The sequence below is a fragment of the Chelonia mydas genome, chromosome 7 (assembly GCF_015237465.2).
Source record: "Chelonia mydas isolate rCheMyd1 chromosome 7, rCheMyd1.pri.v2, whole genome shotgun sequence".
In the NCBI taxonomy this organism is placed as follows: Eukaryota; Metazoa; Chordata; order Testudines; family Cheloniidae; genus Chelonia; species Chelonia mydas.
In genome coordinates, this window is record NC_057853.1 from 14,203,840 (window position 1) to 14,220,717 (window position 16,878).

General features: G+C 41.3%; 1 protein-coding gene across 4 annotated transcripts in view; it reads right to left on the minus strand.

Annotated features, from left to right (window-relative positions):
• Nucleotides 1-16,878, minus strand: part of IL5RA (interleukin 5 receptor subunit alpha) — a 34,151-nt gene that overhangs the window by 2,345 nt on the left and 14,928 nt on the right. For all 4 annotated transcript variants that reach the window (XM_037905464.2, XM_037905465.2, XM_037905466.2 and 1 more), the window contains 6 exons: nt 15,658-15,790; nt 15,391-15,581; nt 12,423-12,568; nt 11,479-11,614; nt 6,636-6,744; nt 2,278-2,362 (listed from right to left, as the gene is read on the minus strand). In XM_037905464.2, coding sequence (XP_037761392.1) covers nt 2,278-2,362; nt 6,636-6,744; nt 11,479-11,614; nt 12,423-12,568; nt 15,391-15,581; nt 15,658-15,790 — 800 coding nt within the window. The remainder of the gene's footprint in view (nt 1-2,277; nt 2,363-6,635; nt 6,745-11,478; nt 11,615-12,422; nt 12,569-15,390; nt 15,582-15,657; nt 15,791-16,878) is intronic.

A 16,878-nucleotide genomic window follows, 5' to 3' on the forward strand; every position in this document is an offset into this window, starting at 1 on the left:
AAAATTCTCCATGAAAAGCCAAGGCCAAGTTACATCTTATCTGTAAGGCAATTATATTTTTTCAGGAATAGCAAACATAAGAAGGCATAAAAACTGCTTAATATTAAGTCCAAAGAATCTCTCATCAGTTTTCACAAAGTAAATCAGGTCAGAAGACAGAAGTTACATGGTGTTTGCATCCATGCCAACACAGGGCTATTTATCTATGGTACTTCCATATCCCACAGAAGTGTAATATCTGCGTGCTCACAATCTATAATGTACTTATTCTCACAACGTCCTTGAGAGGCCATTATCCCTATTTTACAGGCGGGGAACTGAAACACAGAGAGACTAAGGGTACGTACATTGCAATCAGGGGTGTGATTGCAGCTGGAGTAGACATATCTGAACTAGCTTTACTCTGGCTAGCTTGGGTACCAACAGCAGGTTGCAGCCCAGGCCCAGAACCCTGGGTACCTACTCGGACAGCTAGCTCATGCTGCAGTCCATGCTGTCACTAGTACTAATAAGAAAAGGAGGACTTGTGGCACCTTAGAGACTAACCAATTTATTTGAGCATAAGCTTTCGTGAGCTACAGCTCACTTCATCGGATGCATACTGTGGAAAATACAGATGTTTTTATACACACAAACCATGAAAAAATGGGTGTTTATCACTGCAAAAGGTTTTCTCTCCCCCCACCCTACTCTCCTGCTGGTAATAGCTTATCTAAAGTGATCACTCTCCTTACAATGTGTGTGATAATCAAGGTGGGCCATTACTCTGAAACTAGTACGAATGGTTCACTGCCATTAGTACCCAAGCTGGCTGGATTAAAGCTATTCAGGCATGTAACGTACTACGCTCATACCTCCGATTGCAGTGCCCTGTTTGACTTGCCCAAGAAGTCGGTGGCAGAGCAAGCAATTGAACCTAGAGTTCCCAGCTAGTACCATAACCACTGGATCATCCTTCCTCCCTAGAATGTTACCTAGAATACGTTCTTTAGTGCTTTGTCCATTCAGGTTTTAAGTTTCCTATGGGATGGACTTTTCCAGCACTTCGCACCATTCCTCCACCACATACATCTTGCTGTCAGCAAATGTTTCCAGATAAATCTGCCTAGGTTTTCCCTTTCTTCATTTCATCAGATTAGTCCTAGTTACATCACTTGTACTATCCTGAACAAATCTGCCACTTGAACTCCACTTCACTGTTCAGGAGACAGCTCCTTTCCCCACTGAAGCTATGGCATCATCTGTAGCAATCTGGGCTCACACTGGAACACAGTAAATGGACTTTGTGGGCACAGCTTCCAAAAGTGAATTCTAAATCGTAAGTGCAAATCCTACAGCTGACTAGGCAAGCTGGCGCTCTGGCCTTCCAATGGGTAGCTTGCTAGGCATCTAAGTGCCTGTTTGCCTGAGCAAATGTGTGATTTGGGTGCACATTTACCTTGAAAATCTGGCTATTTCTCTCAAATCCGGAAGGAATGTATATGGCTTCCCCTGTGCTACCCAGAAGGAGACACTGCAGCAGTTTTCCATTCTGCAACACAGTGGGCAAGCTACAGGCATGGCAGGACGTTATCATGCCTCACATTAGAAGGTAGTAGCAGGCCACATCCACTGCTCTTCCCCCCCACACCCACCCACACACATACACAACTGCAGCCAGCCCTAGTCTAGCTACAGATATTTCTTCAAGCAAGCAAAGTCTTCTACCCAGGCATGGTTCTTTTACCAGGATTTGGCCTTATACCTTTAACTTTGTGGCTTATTTTTAGTGTGTATTTAATATAGTAGAGCTATGTAATACATAGGGCCACCCTTTAGGATTTCACACAAATATACGATGCACAAACAGGGCTCGGTCACAAGTCTTCTCTAAAGTCAACAGATCTTTGCTAATTTAAACGAGTTTGAGAGTCTGGCCACAGTTGCCATAATTGCACACCCAACCTCACCAACTGCAGGTGCAAATGGCTCATTCCGTTTCTAGCTCAGCTTTTTGTGCTTGCAGTTAGGATTGTCTGAGTTATTGCATTAATTGCACACACAAATTATGTGCACACATTTCTGCATGCACTAGTCTGGAAATGTGGCTCACAAGTAATATTTACATGGGAAGTTATGAACAGCAGGAAGGGAGTTCTTAATCAGAGCAATGTTAGTTGCTCTCCAGGAGGACAATACAAAAGAAAGACATACTTAACATATGTCTAGGAAAGAGGCAGCAGCCAAAGACTGTTAATTGTCTTCTCTGTGCAAATAACGTAAATACATTTCTTTTACCTGATAGCTTTTATTTAAAAACATATTTTTTAAACTGTTTTGGGGTGTTGGAATTGGTGGAAATAGTCTGCTCCATACGTGATACCTGTGGAAACAGTAAAGCAGGTTTATGAAAGAAATCAGTTGGTTTCTTCACTCTATCATGATTAACAATGGTTTGATTCCCAGGGACTCTATTGTCACATACACTCAACTCGCCTGCCCCAACTCCTACTCAGATTGTGACTCCTGCCCCAGGGAGGAGAGCTGGGGGGCTACTCACCTGCTAGTAAATGGCTGAGGCCAGAGCAATGAGGAAGGAGACTCCACTCACCCCTAATGACTGGCCAGAGCAGCTGGCCTAGCACGCTGTGGGTAGTGAAGTGCCACGCAGTGGAAAAGAATGCAATAACTTACGCTTTCCCCAGGGCAAAGGGGAGGGAATGTGACTCGGTGCCATAATCTGTTCTCTGAGGTGCTGGGATGGTGCCGCTGTAACCCATGTGCCTAATAGCGAGAGATCTCTTTAAGAGATCTATAGAGGAGGGGGGACAGGGTGGGGGTTTAGGAATAACTGGGTCATTGGTGCTTGATAAATGCAAAATTAGCAAGCCACACCCAGAAGTTCCTGAAATTGGGTGTAGTTTGGGGTATACTCAATAGGTTCCTTGTAGCTGGACTCCATTGCGGGTAAGTAGTCAGGGTTTCTGCTTTGCAAAAGCCCATGTGGCCCATATGCCGTGTACACTTTGGGTGGACTTCGCTTCCCTTCTCCAGTGCCTCAAAAAACCCATCTCCCCTAGGAAAGCATATGGAGACCTAGAATTCAGTTGCTGAAGATATTCAACAAGGCTTGCACAGGGTCAACCTCCCCAAACCAAGTCTAAAAGGAATGAACTTAATTCTCAAGTACTAACTTCATATAATCTTATAATGCTAAAGAAACATAAGAAGAACAATTTCTGCATTATAACAAGGCTACTTCACAGTTATACACAAACATAAATAAAACAAAGTAAGGCTAAACAGGTCAGTCCCCACAGAAACACAGTGAGAAGTAACTCAAAAGCTTAGGTTGAGTTTATCAGAGGCTCAGTTACAGTCTTTGATCACCAAAATGAAAATCTACAGTATCTGCTGAGAAAAAAGCACTATCTTGCTTTCCTAATCAAATACGAGGATCCCACTGCACTATGACTTGCAGAGCCCGCCAAAGATGAGATTAAAATCCCGCAACCCCCTATGGAACAGTATCAAGATCCTTACACCCAACTTTGATGCTGAGGGGCAATGTTCCACTTTCACCCAGCCTGGTAATCCACCCACTCTGCAATATGGACACAGGCTCACTCACTTGAGTGCTGATAGTCCTCCACTACCTTCCCACAATTCCCCTTTTCTGCCCAGGACAGACATGATCCTGTGATCTCCGTGACAAAATTATATCCTTAATATACATGATCTAATTGTCCGTTCCATCACAAGCTGATATGATTTAAGTGAAATGACACTGGTTTAAAACCAGTGCAACAATTAGTGTAGTCTCTGTTGATTAGATGCTCAGCTAGCATTACATCTGCACCACTTTCATCTGTGTTGGTCGGGGTCAAGGTGAGAACTGCCTGTTTCTGTTTCACTCTGTTATGTGCTGCTTAAGGAAGAGGCAGTCCTGTACCATTCCCACTAAGCTACTGATCGTTTTATTTTATCACCACTGTCTCAGTTCATCTGGTTGGTTGAACTCTTCCATGACCATCACTTTGCCCTTTTCAAAAGCCTCTTTGGTTCCTGCCACGCTCTTATTATCCCATTATTCCTTCTGAGCAAATTATCTACAGTAAATTCCTGCTACTAACTTATTCCCTTTCATGTCACCCACTTGGCACTTAATTATACCCCACAGATAGCTCCTTCAAAGTCTTCCATGACTATCATGCGGTATTGTAGTTGGTAGACATGCCCTGGCTAAAACGGCCACTGCCTCAGTAGGTAAATGTTACAACACCTATTTGTGCTTAGCTAATTATTTAGTGATGTGATGATGAAAATTACAAGTCACAAAAGGGAAGACTTGGAATATTGAAAACACAATGAAGTCTTTTCACTGTTGTACAGGCTATAACTTTATGCCTGAGGTGTGTGGCCAAGGAATCATTGGGAATGTGGGAGAAAGAGGGTTTCCTAAGAAAGAGATTTCTAAGGGGACCTAGGCACTTCCTCTTCCTTACCAAGGAGAAAAGATGGAACATTCTGCAACCTATTTTGAACACGGCGTCACAAAATGATTTGGAATGTGCATGTCAACCCCTGAAGTGTGGCTCAGCTGGAGTCACTCGGGGGGGCAGCTGCAGCTGGGGATCCAGCTAAGGGATGGGACACAGCTGACTGGAGATAGTACCGTTGTACATGCTGCTATCATTTCAACTCTTGGCAGGTGAGTTACTTGTACCACAAAGGGAATATCATCACAGCACAGTTAACTCGGGAGATTGGCAGCCGGTCTGAGCACTTATGTTGTCCCAGCCCAGGTGTGAGCAGCCATGCTGCAAAGCCCCCTACCCTAGTTCCTGGGTATGTCTACATTGCAATGAAAGACCCGTGGCACGGCCACAGCTGGCCTGAGTGGGTTGACTTAGGCTGCAGGGCTATAAAATTTGCAGTGTAGATGTTGGGGCTCAGGCTTAACCCTCCCACCTCATGGGGGGTCTCAGAACCTGGGCTCCAGCCCAAGCTCAAACATGCTATTTTTCAACTGACCTGGACTCTGACACTCGGCGCCATGGGGTTTTTTTATCACAGCGTAGACATACCTCACTGGTGCTGCACTCATGCATGTGTGTGGCTAGGACTTCAGAGACCTATCCCATGTTCACTGAGCTGAAGTAAGCTGACCTGCTCTATAATTCCTCCCCAGTGAATTGTGAGAGAACATGTCTGTCCTGGGCACAAAAGGGGAATTGTGGGAAGGTAGTGGAGGACTATCAGCATTCAAATGAGTGAGCCTGTGTCCATATTGCAGAGTGGGTGGATTACCAGCCTGGGTGAAAGTGGAACTGGAGTTCTAACCCACACCTCTAACCATACCAGCTAGCCCAGGTTTAAGTCCCCATGAAATTTGGATTGGAGGGTTTTGTGTGTGGCTAGGAGGGAAATTAGGGCCAACTCCCAAGTTAACTCTGTACTGGGAATATACAATGAAAAAACACCCCCCTGAGCGGTCCAAGTTTCAGCGCTGTAAAGTGGCAGTGTAGACAGTGCTACAGAGCTGGACCCGCGCACCCAGTGTTCATTCCCCTCGTGGAAGTGGCTTTTTTACAGCACTGGGCTCTTTCCCAGCACTGGAGCTGCTATGGCTGCGCTTTAACGTCGGCTGTGTAGACATACCCAAAGTGATTCTTTTTACAACCTGTGCTTTTAGTTTGACAAAAGAAACTTTGGGGGAAGGAAGTCAGCTGAAGACTCATCAGGTGAGCAACTAATTTAGGAGCCATTAAAGAAATTAACAGGCAGTTAGTGGATTCAAGGACAGTGCTTCAATTACTGGGAGCATTTTTATTGTGAACCTAATGGTTGCTGCTTGATATAGCTCTTAGGGAGAAGAGTTTGTAATTACATTATTGATTCTTTGAATCATCATTGATGAACTGACTTCATCATTGATTTATGATTCTCTTCCTTGATTTCTGAATACTGCCACTGAAATCCAAACTATTTCTGGCTTTGTTCACACAATGTCTTTGGAAGGTTGGCTACAAGGGCATCCATGGGCCCTAATATTAAAAAGAAGCTGCTATAAAATACTTGCCAAACCAGTCCTAGAGAATAGTTAAATGCTAATGGGTATAAGTCCATACTGGCTTGGTTTTCTGGTGGTGCTGAGCACCTTTGCCTCCCAGCGAAGTCAGTGAAAATCAGGCCACATGTACAGGTGCCTAAATATGGATTTCAGGTGCCTGGTTTTCGACCACAAGTTGAAAATACTGGCCTTTGTCTTTAACCATGAAAGATGGTTTCTCTGAGCAGCTTTTGTTGGGTCTCAAGGTGGCATTCTTCTATGGAGATAAATGGCCACCAGGGTCCATCTTACTGAGGACTGAGCAAAGTAGATAAGGTAGCTTCCCAACAGTCCATCTCACACTGAGACAGTTTCAGTCCCTCTTTCAACACATGGCTTTGGAATTTGAGATTAAATTGTTCATTCTCCTAAACTTCCTCAAATTCACTGAACAACTATTATTATTTAATCAATATTCTTGATATGTATTAATCATGTTTAATACCAAAATAAAAGCCCTTTGAGTACCGAATAATGCATTTAATGATTCCTCATGCAAATGTAATCTAGGCGAATTAGTTATTGCCTAAGCAAAAATACTTACTTTCTGCATATTATAGCAATAAGCAATGCCATGGAACATATGGATACTATAAGCGCAATGAGAACCGTGTAGGTCTTGGAGTCTACAGGAGTCCTTGGCTGGTTTTTTCCTGGATTTAAAAAAAAAAAAAGGATGATTTTTTCCCTTTGAAGAAAACATATTGGGAAAAATTCTTCCGGTAGATAAGCCCTTGGAACCAAGCTTACTTCATTCAGTGGGTTTACATGGATGTATCTGAGATCACAATTTATATCTCTCCATATAAAATCTTTTATACCTATGACTGGGGAACAATCTGTAGCAAATTAAGCATTAAGAACTTCTTCCACATGGCTAGGTTTCAGTTTATGCATAGAAGAAAGCAAGCAAGCTAAGAATTGGCATGAATCAGGGCCACAGTCATTATCAGTGCAGTGCACCCTGCTTTGTTAACATACTGAGTTGTGCAATTCCACACAACAGGCAAATATGTCTGAGGCTGCAATAAAGAGACAGTTTGCTTATAATCGTGGTCACAAAGAACTTGTTTTCCGTTAAACCACCCTTCAGTTATTTATTTTAATCCTTTCAAGCCAGGAGTTGGATTTTCCTGGCTTAATAGCCAGGGCCAATAAAACACGCAGTGAGACCACCAATTTTTCTTTGAAGTCTGTTGTTTATCCTCCCTCAGGAAGAATGTCACTGCTCCAACTGCCTGGGGGCAGAAACACCTATTGTATTAAGGACAATGTGCCTATTTGACAAAGGTGTTCCTAATGTCACATTTCACCACTCTGAGCTATATAAAGAAAACATTTACCTTTGAACATTTAGATTTTAAAAAGAAAAGGAGTTCTTGTGGCACCTTAGAGACTAACCAATTTATTTGAGCATGAGCTTTCATGAGCTACAGCTCACTTCATCGGTGAGCTGTAGCTCACGAAAGCTCATGCTCAAATAAATTGGTTAGTCTCTAAGGTGCCACAAGTACTCCTTTTCTTTTTGCGAATACAGACTAACACGGCTGTTACTCTGAAACCTTAGATTTTAAAGTTCTCCCACTCCCCGTATGCCTACGAGAACGGCACGCAGCCGATATCAAGGTGACAGAATGACTGTCACTGAATAATTGAAAGGATATAAATTGGTCAGCAGCACAATACTCAGGTTTCACGAAGAAATAATATTCACCTTTGGAACAGATTCTTTTCTGTGCAATGAAGGCCTAAGTGTCTAAGCTTGCAGATCTTATGGGAGGAGTCACCCTGTAGTCATTGTAACAGCCGTGTTAGTCTGTATTCGCAAAAAGAAAAGGAGTACTTGTGGCACCTTAGAGACTAACCAATTTATTTGAGCATAAGCTGTCGTGAGTTACAGCTCACTTCATCACTTCAGTATGCATCCGATGAAGTGAGCTGTAACTCACGAAAGCCTATGCTCAAATAAATTGGTTAGTCTCTAAGGTGCCACAAGTACTCCTTTCCTGTAGTCATTGGGACTACTTTTGTGGGTATGGAGTGCTCACATGAGAAACGATTGTAGGATTGGGGCCTGTGCCATTGCAGCTTGTCAACCGGGGCAAACGTGCATATTAATTACTGCCATTGATTTAAATAGTTTTTTTTTAAATTTTGATTACAATTATACTTCCAAGAAAATGAGGTCTAAGGCCAAGCTGTGCTTGGTGCAAGTCTGGGAGGGTGGGGTGGAAAGTGGCACTAAGATGCATTTACATTTTCTTAGTCCTAAAACTGGAGTGAGCTACTCCTGGTTCCCAGCACATAGTAGAGTAGTCCTGAAGCTTCTGTGTCCTTTTTTGGCTGCCTGTGATCCTAAAGAGCCATCAGATAAGGCAGGAATCAGGAATACAAATTTCTGTTTGTAAACAAGAGAAACCTAGCAACCTTAACAGACACTGAATTAAGTTTGTTTTGGGGAATTTCCTTGAGTTTTTTTAGGTTTTAAATGAATAATCCTGGTGAGACATCTAGGTACATTTTTAGTTTTTTCATCAGTTTGAATATGTTTCATGTTTGCAATTAGTGATGCAACATATGAGGTTGCAAGTTCAAGTTCTGCAAAAAACATGTGAAACCAGCTCTCTGCCGACTCACTTGGCGCACAAACAGTTCATTGACGTAGGCTAGTTCATGTCTAATAAGTTCTCCACAGACAAGCAGACTAAAATTTACCCAGTTATCCTCTGCAGATCCAACATTTGCCAAAGTTACCAGTGTGCTACCTGAGACAAGGCAGTATTTCCTCATACTTCAAATAAGAAGTAAGGGCCCAACTAATGGCAGCTGAAAGAACTTAACACAGGGCCTTAACCATGGCAACTCAGATACTGTGCGTGTGGAAATTGTAGGGCCAATTTTGACCCTTGCTCCAGTAGGTTCTCAAACTGGGAGGGCGTGGAATGTATTCGGTGGGGGGCGGGGAGAAGTTTTAGGAGAGCAGTGGCTGGGCATCCAGCTCTGAAAGCAGTGCAGAAATAAGGGTGGCATGGTGTAGTATTGTCATCCTTACTTCTGCTTTGCTGCTGGTGGTGGTGCTGCCTTCAGAGCTGGACGCCCCACCAGCAGCCACTGCTCCCCGCTCTGTCCTAAGAGCTAGGGTGGCCATATATGTATTTGTGGGCCAGGAACAGGGAGTGTGTGTGTGTGGGGGGGGGAGTTTAAACTACTACAGACACAAAGAATGGGGGGTGCAATCAAATAAGTTTAAGAACCATTGGCTTATGGGACCTATAAATGAGTCACAAAGGGCTGAGCCCCAGAATGGAAACAGATTAGGGCTGATGTAAGCAACCCTATACTGACTTCCTTCATTTTGTGAGCACAGCTTGGTCAGCGCCAGAGCATGAATTGTAGTTGCATAGCAATGCTGTGGCCCCATTTCTGAAGGACACTCTGTTACCAGGAGCTGGGTGAAGGTACCCAGTGAATTCATTAGAGCCAAGTAGGCAGATTAACACATTAATGTTCATTAGATAATAGGTGTAAAGGCATTGAAGAGTTTGGTAAACAGGAGAGAGCAAAGTGAAGAACATTTTTTTAAAAAGAAAATCAGGAAGTAAAGAAATATAACTCCAAAGATAAGAGAGCGAGGGGATGGCTGAGAACAAACAGTCGATAATGTGTTATGATATGATAACTGCTACTTCTATGAGAACATGTTCAGCAATCAGGAAATGCAGTATCAAGTGGATCCGATCTAGGCAAATTAATGCCTTCCAAAGATACTAACCTTCACAGACTCCCATGGGAGTTCAGGTAACTTCTAATAAGGAGTACCTGACCTCACCATTCGCTTTGACTTTTGGCATTAGCACATCAGCACCCACATCACTGGGGGGGGGAGGGGGCGGGGGAGGCAAGTATGTGTCAAATTTAAAGAATTAAACAGCTAGCAGGACATGCTGATTTCTTCCTGTGTGACGCATGTCAGATCCAGCTGTGCCAGCTCAGGCTAGGATCTTGTCATATTTCACTTGGAGAGCAAAACTGCCCCAGGCTAGTAATTATATGGAGACACCTAAGGAAACAGCAGGTTACTACAACAGGTAGATTCAGGAGGTGGCATTCGTTTCTCTGAAATAGTATTGCACCAATCATGTCTACACTTGCCATTTAAAGCAGAAAAAGTCCCTTTTTTGCGCAAAAACCATGGGAGCATCTACACTTGCCAAAGACTTTTTGCAGTAATAATCAGAAGTTTCACCGCAAAGAGAAAAACATCTCCACGAGAGGCGTGCAGCTCTTACTGGTGATGCTTTTGCGGTGATGTGCAAGTGAAGACACGTTCTTCCTGTTTACACAGCTTTTAGCCTCCGCAGGATATCCCACAATGCTAGGTGACCACTGTGGCAGCAGCTCTGCTGCTGTGATGCCAGGTAAACAGACATCCACTCCTCCCCCTGTAAAGCCCCGGGAACTTTGAAACTCCCCTTCTTGTTTTATTGCAAGTGCTCATTTATCTTCTGGCCAGGTGACAATGGCCGCTCCACTGAGCAAACGATCCCCTGCTTGGAGCAATGCTGAGCTACTGGAGCTGATCAGTGTTTGGGGAGAGGAGGCTGTGCAGGGACCCAGGGTGCCCCGTGATCACCTCCCACCCTTCCCACAAGACCCATCGTCAAAATGGAGAGAGCTGCACTGTGGGATAGCTGCCCTGATCCGCGATGGAAGTGCTGCAAATGTAAAAACTCTCTGACACCTTTGGAAATAAGTGAGTACACAAACCAGTGCTTTTCTTTCACTGGTTCACTATCACCATTGAAACTGATAGTGCAAAAACTCTGCAAGTGTAGACATAGCCAATGCTCCAACATTGTATCAGTAGGCAGGAAGGAGCGCTATACACTCCCCTACGACCATGATTTCAGAGGTGCCAAGCATGCACAGCCCTCATTGACTTCAAAAAGAGTTGTGGGTGTAGTTCAATGAATCGTTTTCAACCAGCTCTAGAATTTGAACCAGTCAGTTTCACTTTCTGGTTCTCATGTGTTAGCAATACAATAGCATTTGTGTTCACTGCACCATGTTTATTTTTAGTAAGCTGTTTTTATTGATTCTTTTAATTAAAACCTGAATTTGGGATCTACACTATTTTCAAGTGTTCTTTCAAACAAATTTTTCATTTATCCACAAATATCTTTATGAATGGAACCCATATTCTGGACTATCCAGAGGTAGCAAGGAGTAGCAACAATGAAAGGGTCAATGTACGTCCTCAGATACACTTGCATGGCTTCCACTGAAGTTAATGGTAGCTATACATGCGCATGATTAAACAGAATTTGGCCTTCAATAACATATGTATTAAAGTAACTATTAGACAACAAAGACATTTTGATTCTTACCAATATAAAGAGGTTCAGTCCAATCACTCCAAAATCCTTCGGTACACCATGATTGATGATTAGCTCTAATCTGTATGGAGTATCTGCAGGTGTCATCAATCCTTAAACTGAAACTATTTAACTCGGTTTCCAATATCTGTTAAAAACAACATAACTCTGTCATAGATTTCTTAAGACTAATAAGGTCAAGACAGCAACACTTAAATTGCTCCAGTTACTAAACTTCAGAAGTAAATGTACAATATTTGCTTTAGGCATAGATATAAGCATTGTTACAAATTGATTATTGTGTTTGTTCTTCTTTTAAATTAGTTTTAATAGCCTAGAGGTCGATGTGAAAGACATGATTTTCACACAAAACCTCCATATTTGTGGACACAATTTTGCACCCACAATTAATTACATCCACCATTTTCCCCCTGCAATTCATTCAGGCCAAAATTTTCAAAAGTAGTCACTGGTTTTGGGGGGTCCAGTTTAAGACCCTTACTGTTAGATTTTCAGAGTTGCTGAGCACCTGTACCTTTGACAGAATGGACCTGGATGCGTCAAGATGAACATCCAAAACTGATGTACATTTTAAATTCTTCCATTCGTGTTTTCCAAGCTGAAATGTGGGTATAATTCATTGTAGGCAAAAAAAAAAAAAAGTGCTCCATAAAAGAAAGCTGATTTAAAAATTAGGGGTGAAATCCTAGCCCCATTAAAGTCAGTGGGAGTTTTGCCATTGATTTCAGTGGGACTAAGATTTGATGCTAGATCTGTAGATTTTAGAGGATGGTAGTTGGAGTGCTGGTTACATGCATAATTTGAAACTCAAAAGATATCCATGAACCAGAAGACTTTTTTGCTAGATTACATATAAGACATATTTTAGACATATAAGAAAGACAATTCATAGGTAAGTTCTATATAGAATACCTCAACTTTTAACAAGCAGTTACCTGTTTGTAACCCATCTTCCAGTTGTAGATGTTAAGTTCATATTTAAAACATTCCTTTAGGAAAGAAGAAGCTGGCATTTCCCACTTGACCAGAAGGTTGTTTTGTTTTAAAGACATGGTGACATTTCTAGGAGGATTTACTTTCTCTAGAAAATGAATAAGATACCAATGTATTACCCATAAAGCAATTCTCTTGGCAGGAGGTTGTTCAAAAGTTTGGCTATGGTTTGGATCTGGTTGAATTTACAGCCCACGAATTTCACTTTGAGTTTGTTGTATGATAGGAAGGGGTTTAAGAGAACTGAATATATCAGTGGAAAAACAAACACTGAAAAGTTGGTAAAGCCACTGATATATTAACAATTACTGAGTAACTGATCTCCTTTATTAAAATCCTTTACAAGATTTTAAAAAACAACAACTTTCAATTATTTCATGCCTTGTAAGATTCATTATTGACAAAGAGAAGGTAAGGAGATTTTTTTCATGCAAAATAGGTCTTGTTGCTATAACCTTTTCCCCCTTTTCTCCTTAGCCTCCACCAGCTTTTGTCACCATATATCATTTCATGTTGCCTTATTTTAGGGGTTGGATGATGACCCCTAGAATTGTGTATATGGAGGCTGCCCTCCACACACAAATCTTGCCTCTACCGTGCCAAAGGTGCTTCTATATGTCCTGCTGAGTCCATCTGTGTTGTAAGACCTTCCTGTTTTTCAACATCCTTTTGGTAATATGGTGACCGGAATACAATACTTCAGTGTATTCCAGGCACCATGCTGCCATAAAGTTTCTGAAAAATTGCAAGAAGTTCAGAGAAGAGCATTGAAACTGAATATGTGGATACCTCTAAGAAGTAAATTTAAAAAGTTCAATATGTTTCTCTTAGTTAAGCAACATATGAAAGGAGATGTGATAAGTCTATAAATAACTGAAGGTTGTACAAACTAAGATGGGAAGGGAATTATATAAGAGGATCCAGGGAGTATAAACTAGAGTAAAGGGATGACATTAAGAAAAGGAAAAATAACCTATCAGGAAAAGCTTCCTTCCGATGAAATGTATTAAACTGTACATTAAAAACTGCTAAAAGCTGCATTGCTTGGGACATTTAAAGCTAGACTGGACAAAGCAGTAAAAAAATACTGTGGGAAACCATACTTTGGCAGGTTTCAGAGTAGCAGCAGTGTTAGTCTGTAGCCGCAAAAAGAACAGCAGTACTTGTGGCACCTTAGAGACTAACAAATTTATTAGAGCACAAGCTTTCGTGAGCTACAGCTCACTTCATCGGATGCATAGAATGGAACATACTGTAAGAAGCTATATATACACATACAGAGAAGGTGGAAGTTGCCATACAAGCTGTAAGAAGCTAATTAATTAAGATGAGTTATTATCAGCAAGAGAAAACAACGTTTATAGTGATACTCAAGATGGCCCATTTAGACAGTTGACAAGAAGGTGTGAGGATACTTAACTTAGGGAAATAGATTCAACATGTGTAATGACCTAGCCACTCCCAGTCTCTATTCAAAGCCAAGTTAATGGTATCTAGTTTGCATATTAATTCAAGCTCAGCAGTTTCTTGGTGGAGTCTGTTTTTGAAGCTTTTCTGTTGCAAAATTGCCACCCTTAAATCTTTTACTGAGTGGCCAGAGAGATTGAAGTGTTCTCCTACCGGTTTTTGAATGTTATGATTCCTGATGTCAGATTTGTGTCCATTTATTCTTTTGCATAGAGACTGTCCGGTTTGGCTGATGTACATGGCAGAGGGGCATTGCTGGCACATGATGGCATATATTACATTGGTAGATGTGCAGGTGAATGAGCCCCTGATGGCGTGGCTAATGTGATTAGGTCCTATGATGGTGTCACTTGAATAAATATGTGGACAAAGTTGGCATCGGGCTTTGTTGCAAGGATAGGTTCCTGGGGTAGTGTTTTTGTTGTGTGGTGTGTGGTTGCTGAAGAGTATTTGCTTCAGGTTGGGGGGCTGTCTGTAAGCGAGGACTGGTCTGCCTCCCAAGATCTGTGAGAGTGAGGGATCATTTTTCAGGATAGGTTGTAGATCTTTGATGATGCGCTGGAAAGGTTTTAGTGGGGGGCTGAAGGTGACAGCTAGTGGCTTTCTGTTATTTTCTTTGTTGGGCCTGTCCTGTAGTAGGTGACTTCTTGGTACTCTTCTGGCTCTGTCACTCTGTTTTTTCACTTCAGCAGGTGGGTATTGTAGTTTTAAGAATGCTTGATAGAGATCTTGTAGGTGTTTGTCTCCGTCTGAGGGACTGGAGCAAATGCGGTTGTATCTTAGAGCTTGGCTGTAGACAACGGATCCTGTGGTGTGTCCTGGATGGAAGCTGGAGGCATGTAGGTAAGTATAGCGGTCAGTAGATTTCCGGTATAGGGTGATGTTTATGTAGCCATTGCTTATTAGCACAGTAGTGTCCAGGAAATGGACACCTTGTGTGGATTGGTCTAGGCTCAGGTTGATGGTGGGATGGAAATTGTTGAAATCATGGTGGAATTCCTCAAGGGCTTCTTTTCCATGGTCCAGATGATGAAGATGTCATTAATGTAGTGCAAGTAGAGTAGGGGCGTTAGGGGACAAGACCTTTGGCAGACAGATAAATTAGGGGAACTAATAGGTTATTTCTATCTTTTAGTTTTATTGTCCTTAAATTTAAACCTAACTATTAAAATCACACTGTTAAAATCATCATATTTCCCCTATTTCCACACTAACACCTCCAGTTTCAGAAAATATACATGCGAACCCTTAAACTAGCCCATATCTTAAAATGGACCATGTATCATTCAAACCACCAATGAACTTCAGCAAATCTTTAAACCAAAATGCAGAGCACGTTTGAGTTTTACACCAGATTTTTTTAAGATTTCACTGCAAACATTTCACCAAGATCTAAGAAGCTATAGATATTTTAATGTGTAAAAAATAAAAATATTTACTCACGAATGGCATTTTGATTAAATATCTGTTCAAAAGGTTTGATTGCAGTGCCATTGCTTGACCCATTAATGTGTATTACGACGACTTCGTCAGTTTCACTAGTCTTTATGTAAGTGTTTGAAAATCGGCAACCAATATTTCTCTCCCATTTGTCTTTACTATATTCTTGGCATTCTTCAGTGTAGTTGTTATACCTAAATTAGATTAGTTTGTAAGACATTATTATCTTAAGGAAACCTACAAGGGTCAAAAATAGAAGCAGGCACTTACCTGTAAAATAGAAAGTATTTGGTATCTTCTGGTGCCGCTTTGCCAGCGAGCCAGGTGCAATGAAGAGATGCAGTATTATTAATGGCAGTGTAAATCACACAGGACAAGTTAGTGACTGATGTCTCAACAGCACCTATAGCACCAGTAATACATAAAAGGTTGCACTTGTAAGGTAATACGTGCTAAATATTTACTAGCATGTTCTTATTACTCATGATTATAAAATAACATAAAATACAATGGATTACAGTCTTTGGTTCCTTGTATATGTATATATTCTATCTAATCTGTCTATATATCAAATATTTCTCTGTCTATATATCAAATCTCTCCCATGAGTGGTGAAGCAGTTCATCCCAAACATTACAAATATTATTTTTATACCACAGGACACCACCACGTATTCTGTGTATGCCCCTCAATTATAGGAAACAATGTTTTAGAAAGTTTTAAAATATTTTCTCTTAGTCCCATTCACTTGAAGCAATTTCTTTAAACCCCATTCCAGCAAAACCCATAAGCACATGTTATACTACATTTAATGGTCTATATGAGGACAGCCCTACTTCATTCGTGATATTACGGAAATTGCAGATCTTGCAGCTTCCGCTGCAATTTGTATTTTAATTGGCTTACTTTGCACAGTCCACAATTTTGCATACATTTTGATTATGCAATTAGCACTGCACTAACATTCAATGCCTGTAAAAGGCTAACGTGACTGCACTCAATTTCTACAGCAGTTGTGTTAAGACTTTTAGTCTTCTGAGTTTTATATTGTACCTGTCACTGGTTTAAAATGAATGTAATATAGTTGCAGCAAAAGAGGTTGTTATCAAAACAATGAGCAGGCATAACATAATACTTCAGTGTTGATATCCTTCCAGTAATGTTTTCGTAAACAAATAGGTCTACTTTGGCTTTTCCAAATTACTGCTATTAATAAAGGTCCATTATTACTTTTCCACGATTTTCCATGTCTTGTTCGCAACTCAGCCGCAATTATTTAAAGTTCGTCCAACAATTCAAGAAGGGCCTTATATACCAACCCAAAGAGTTAAAGGTGTTAACATGACCCTGTAACTTTCCAACATGAAACAGTTTTAAGCAACCTTTAACATTTGGTAAACAAAGACCTCAGCCTGCTTAGTACCATGGCAAATATATCATTAAAAACACCTTTTAACCTGTTATTAAAGATAGAAAAAAGAAGGGAAAACA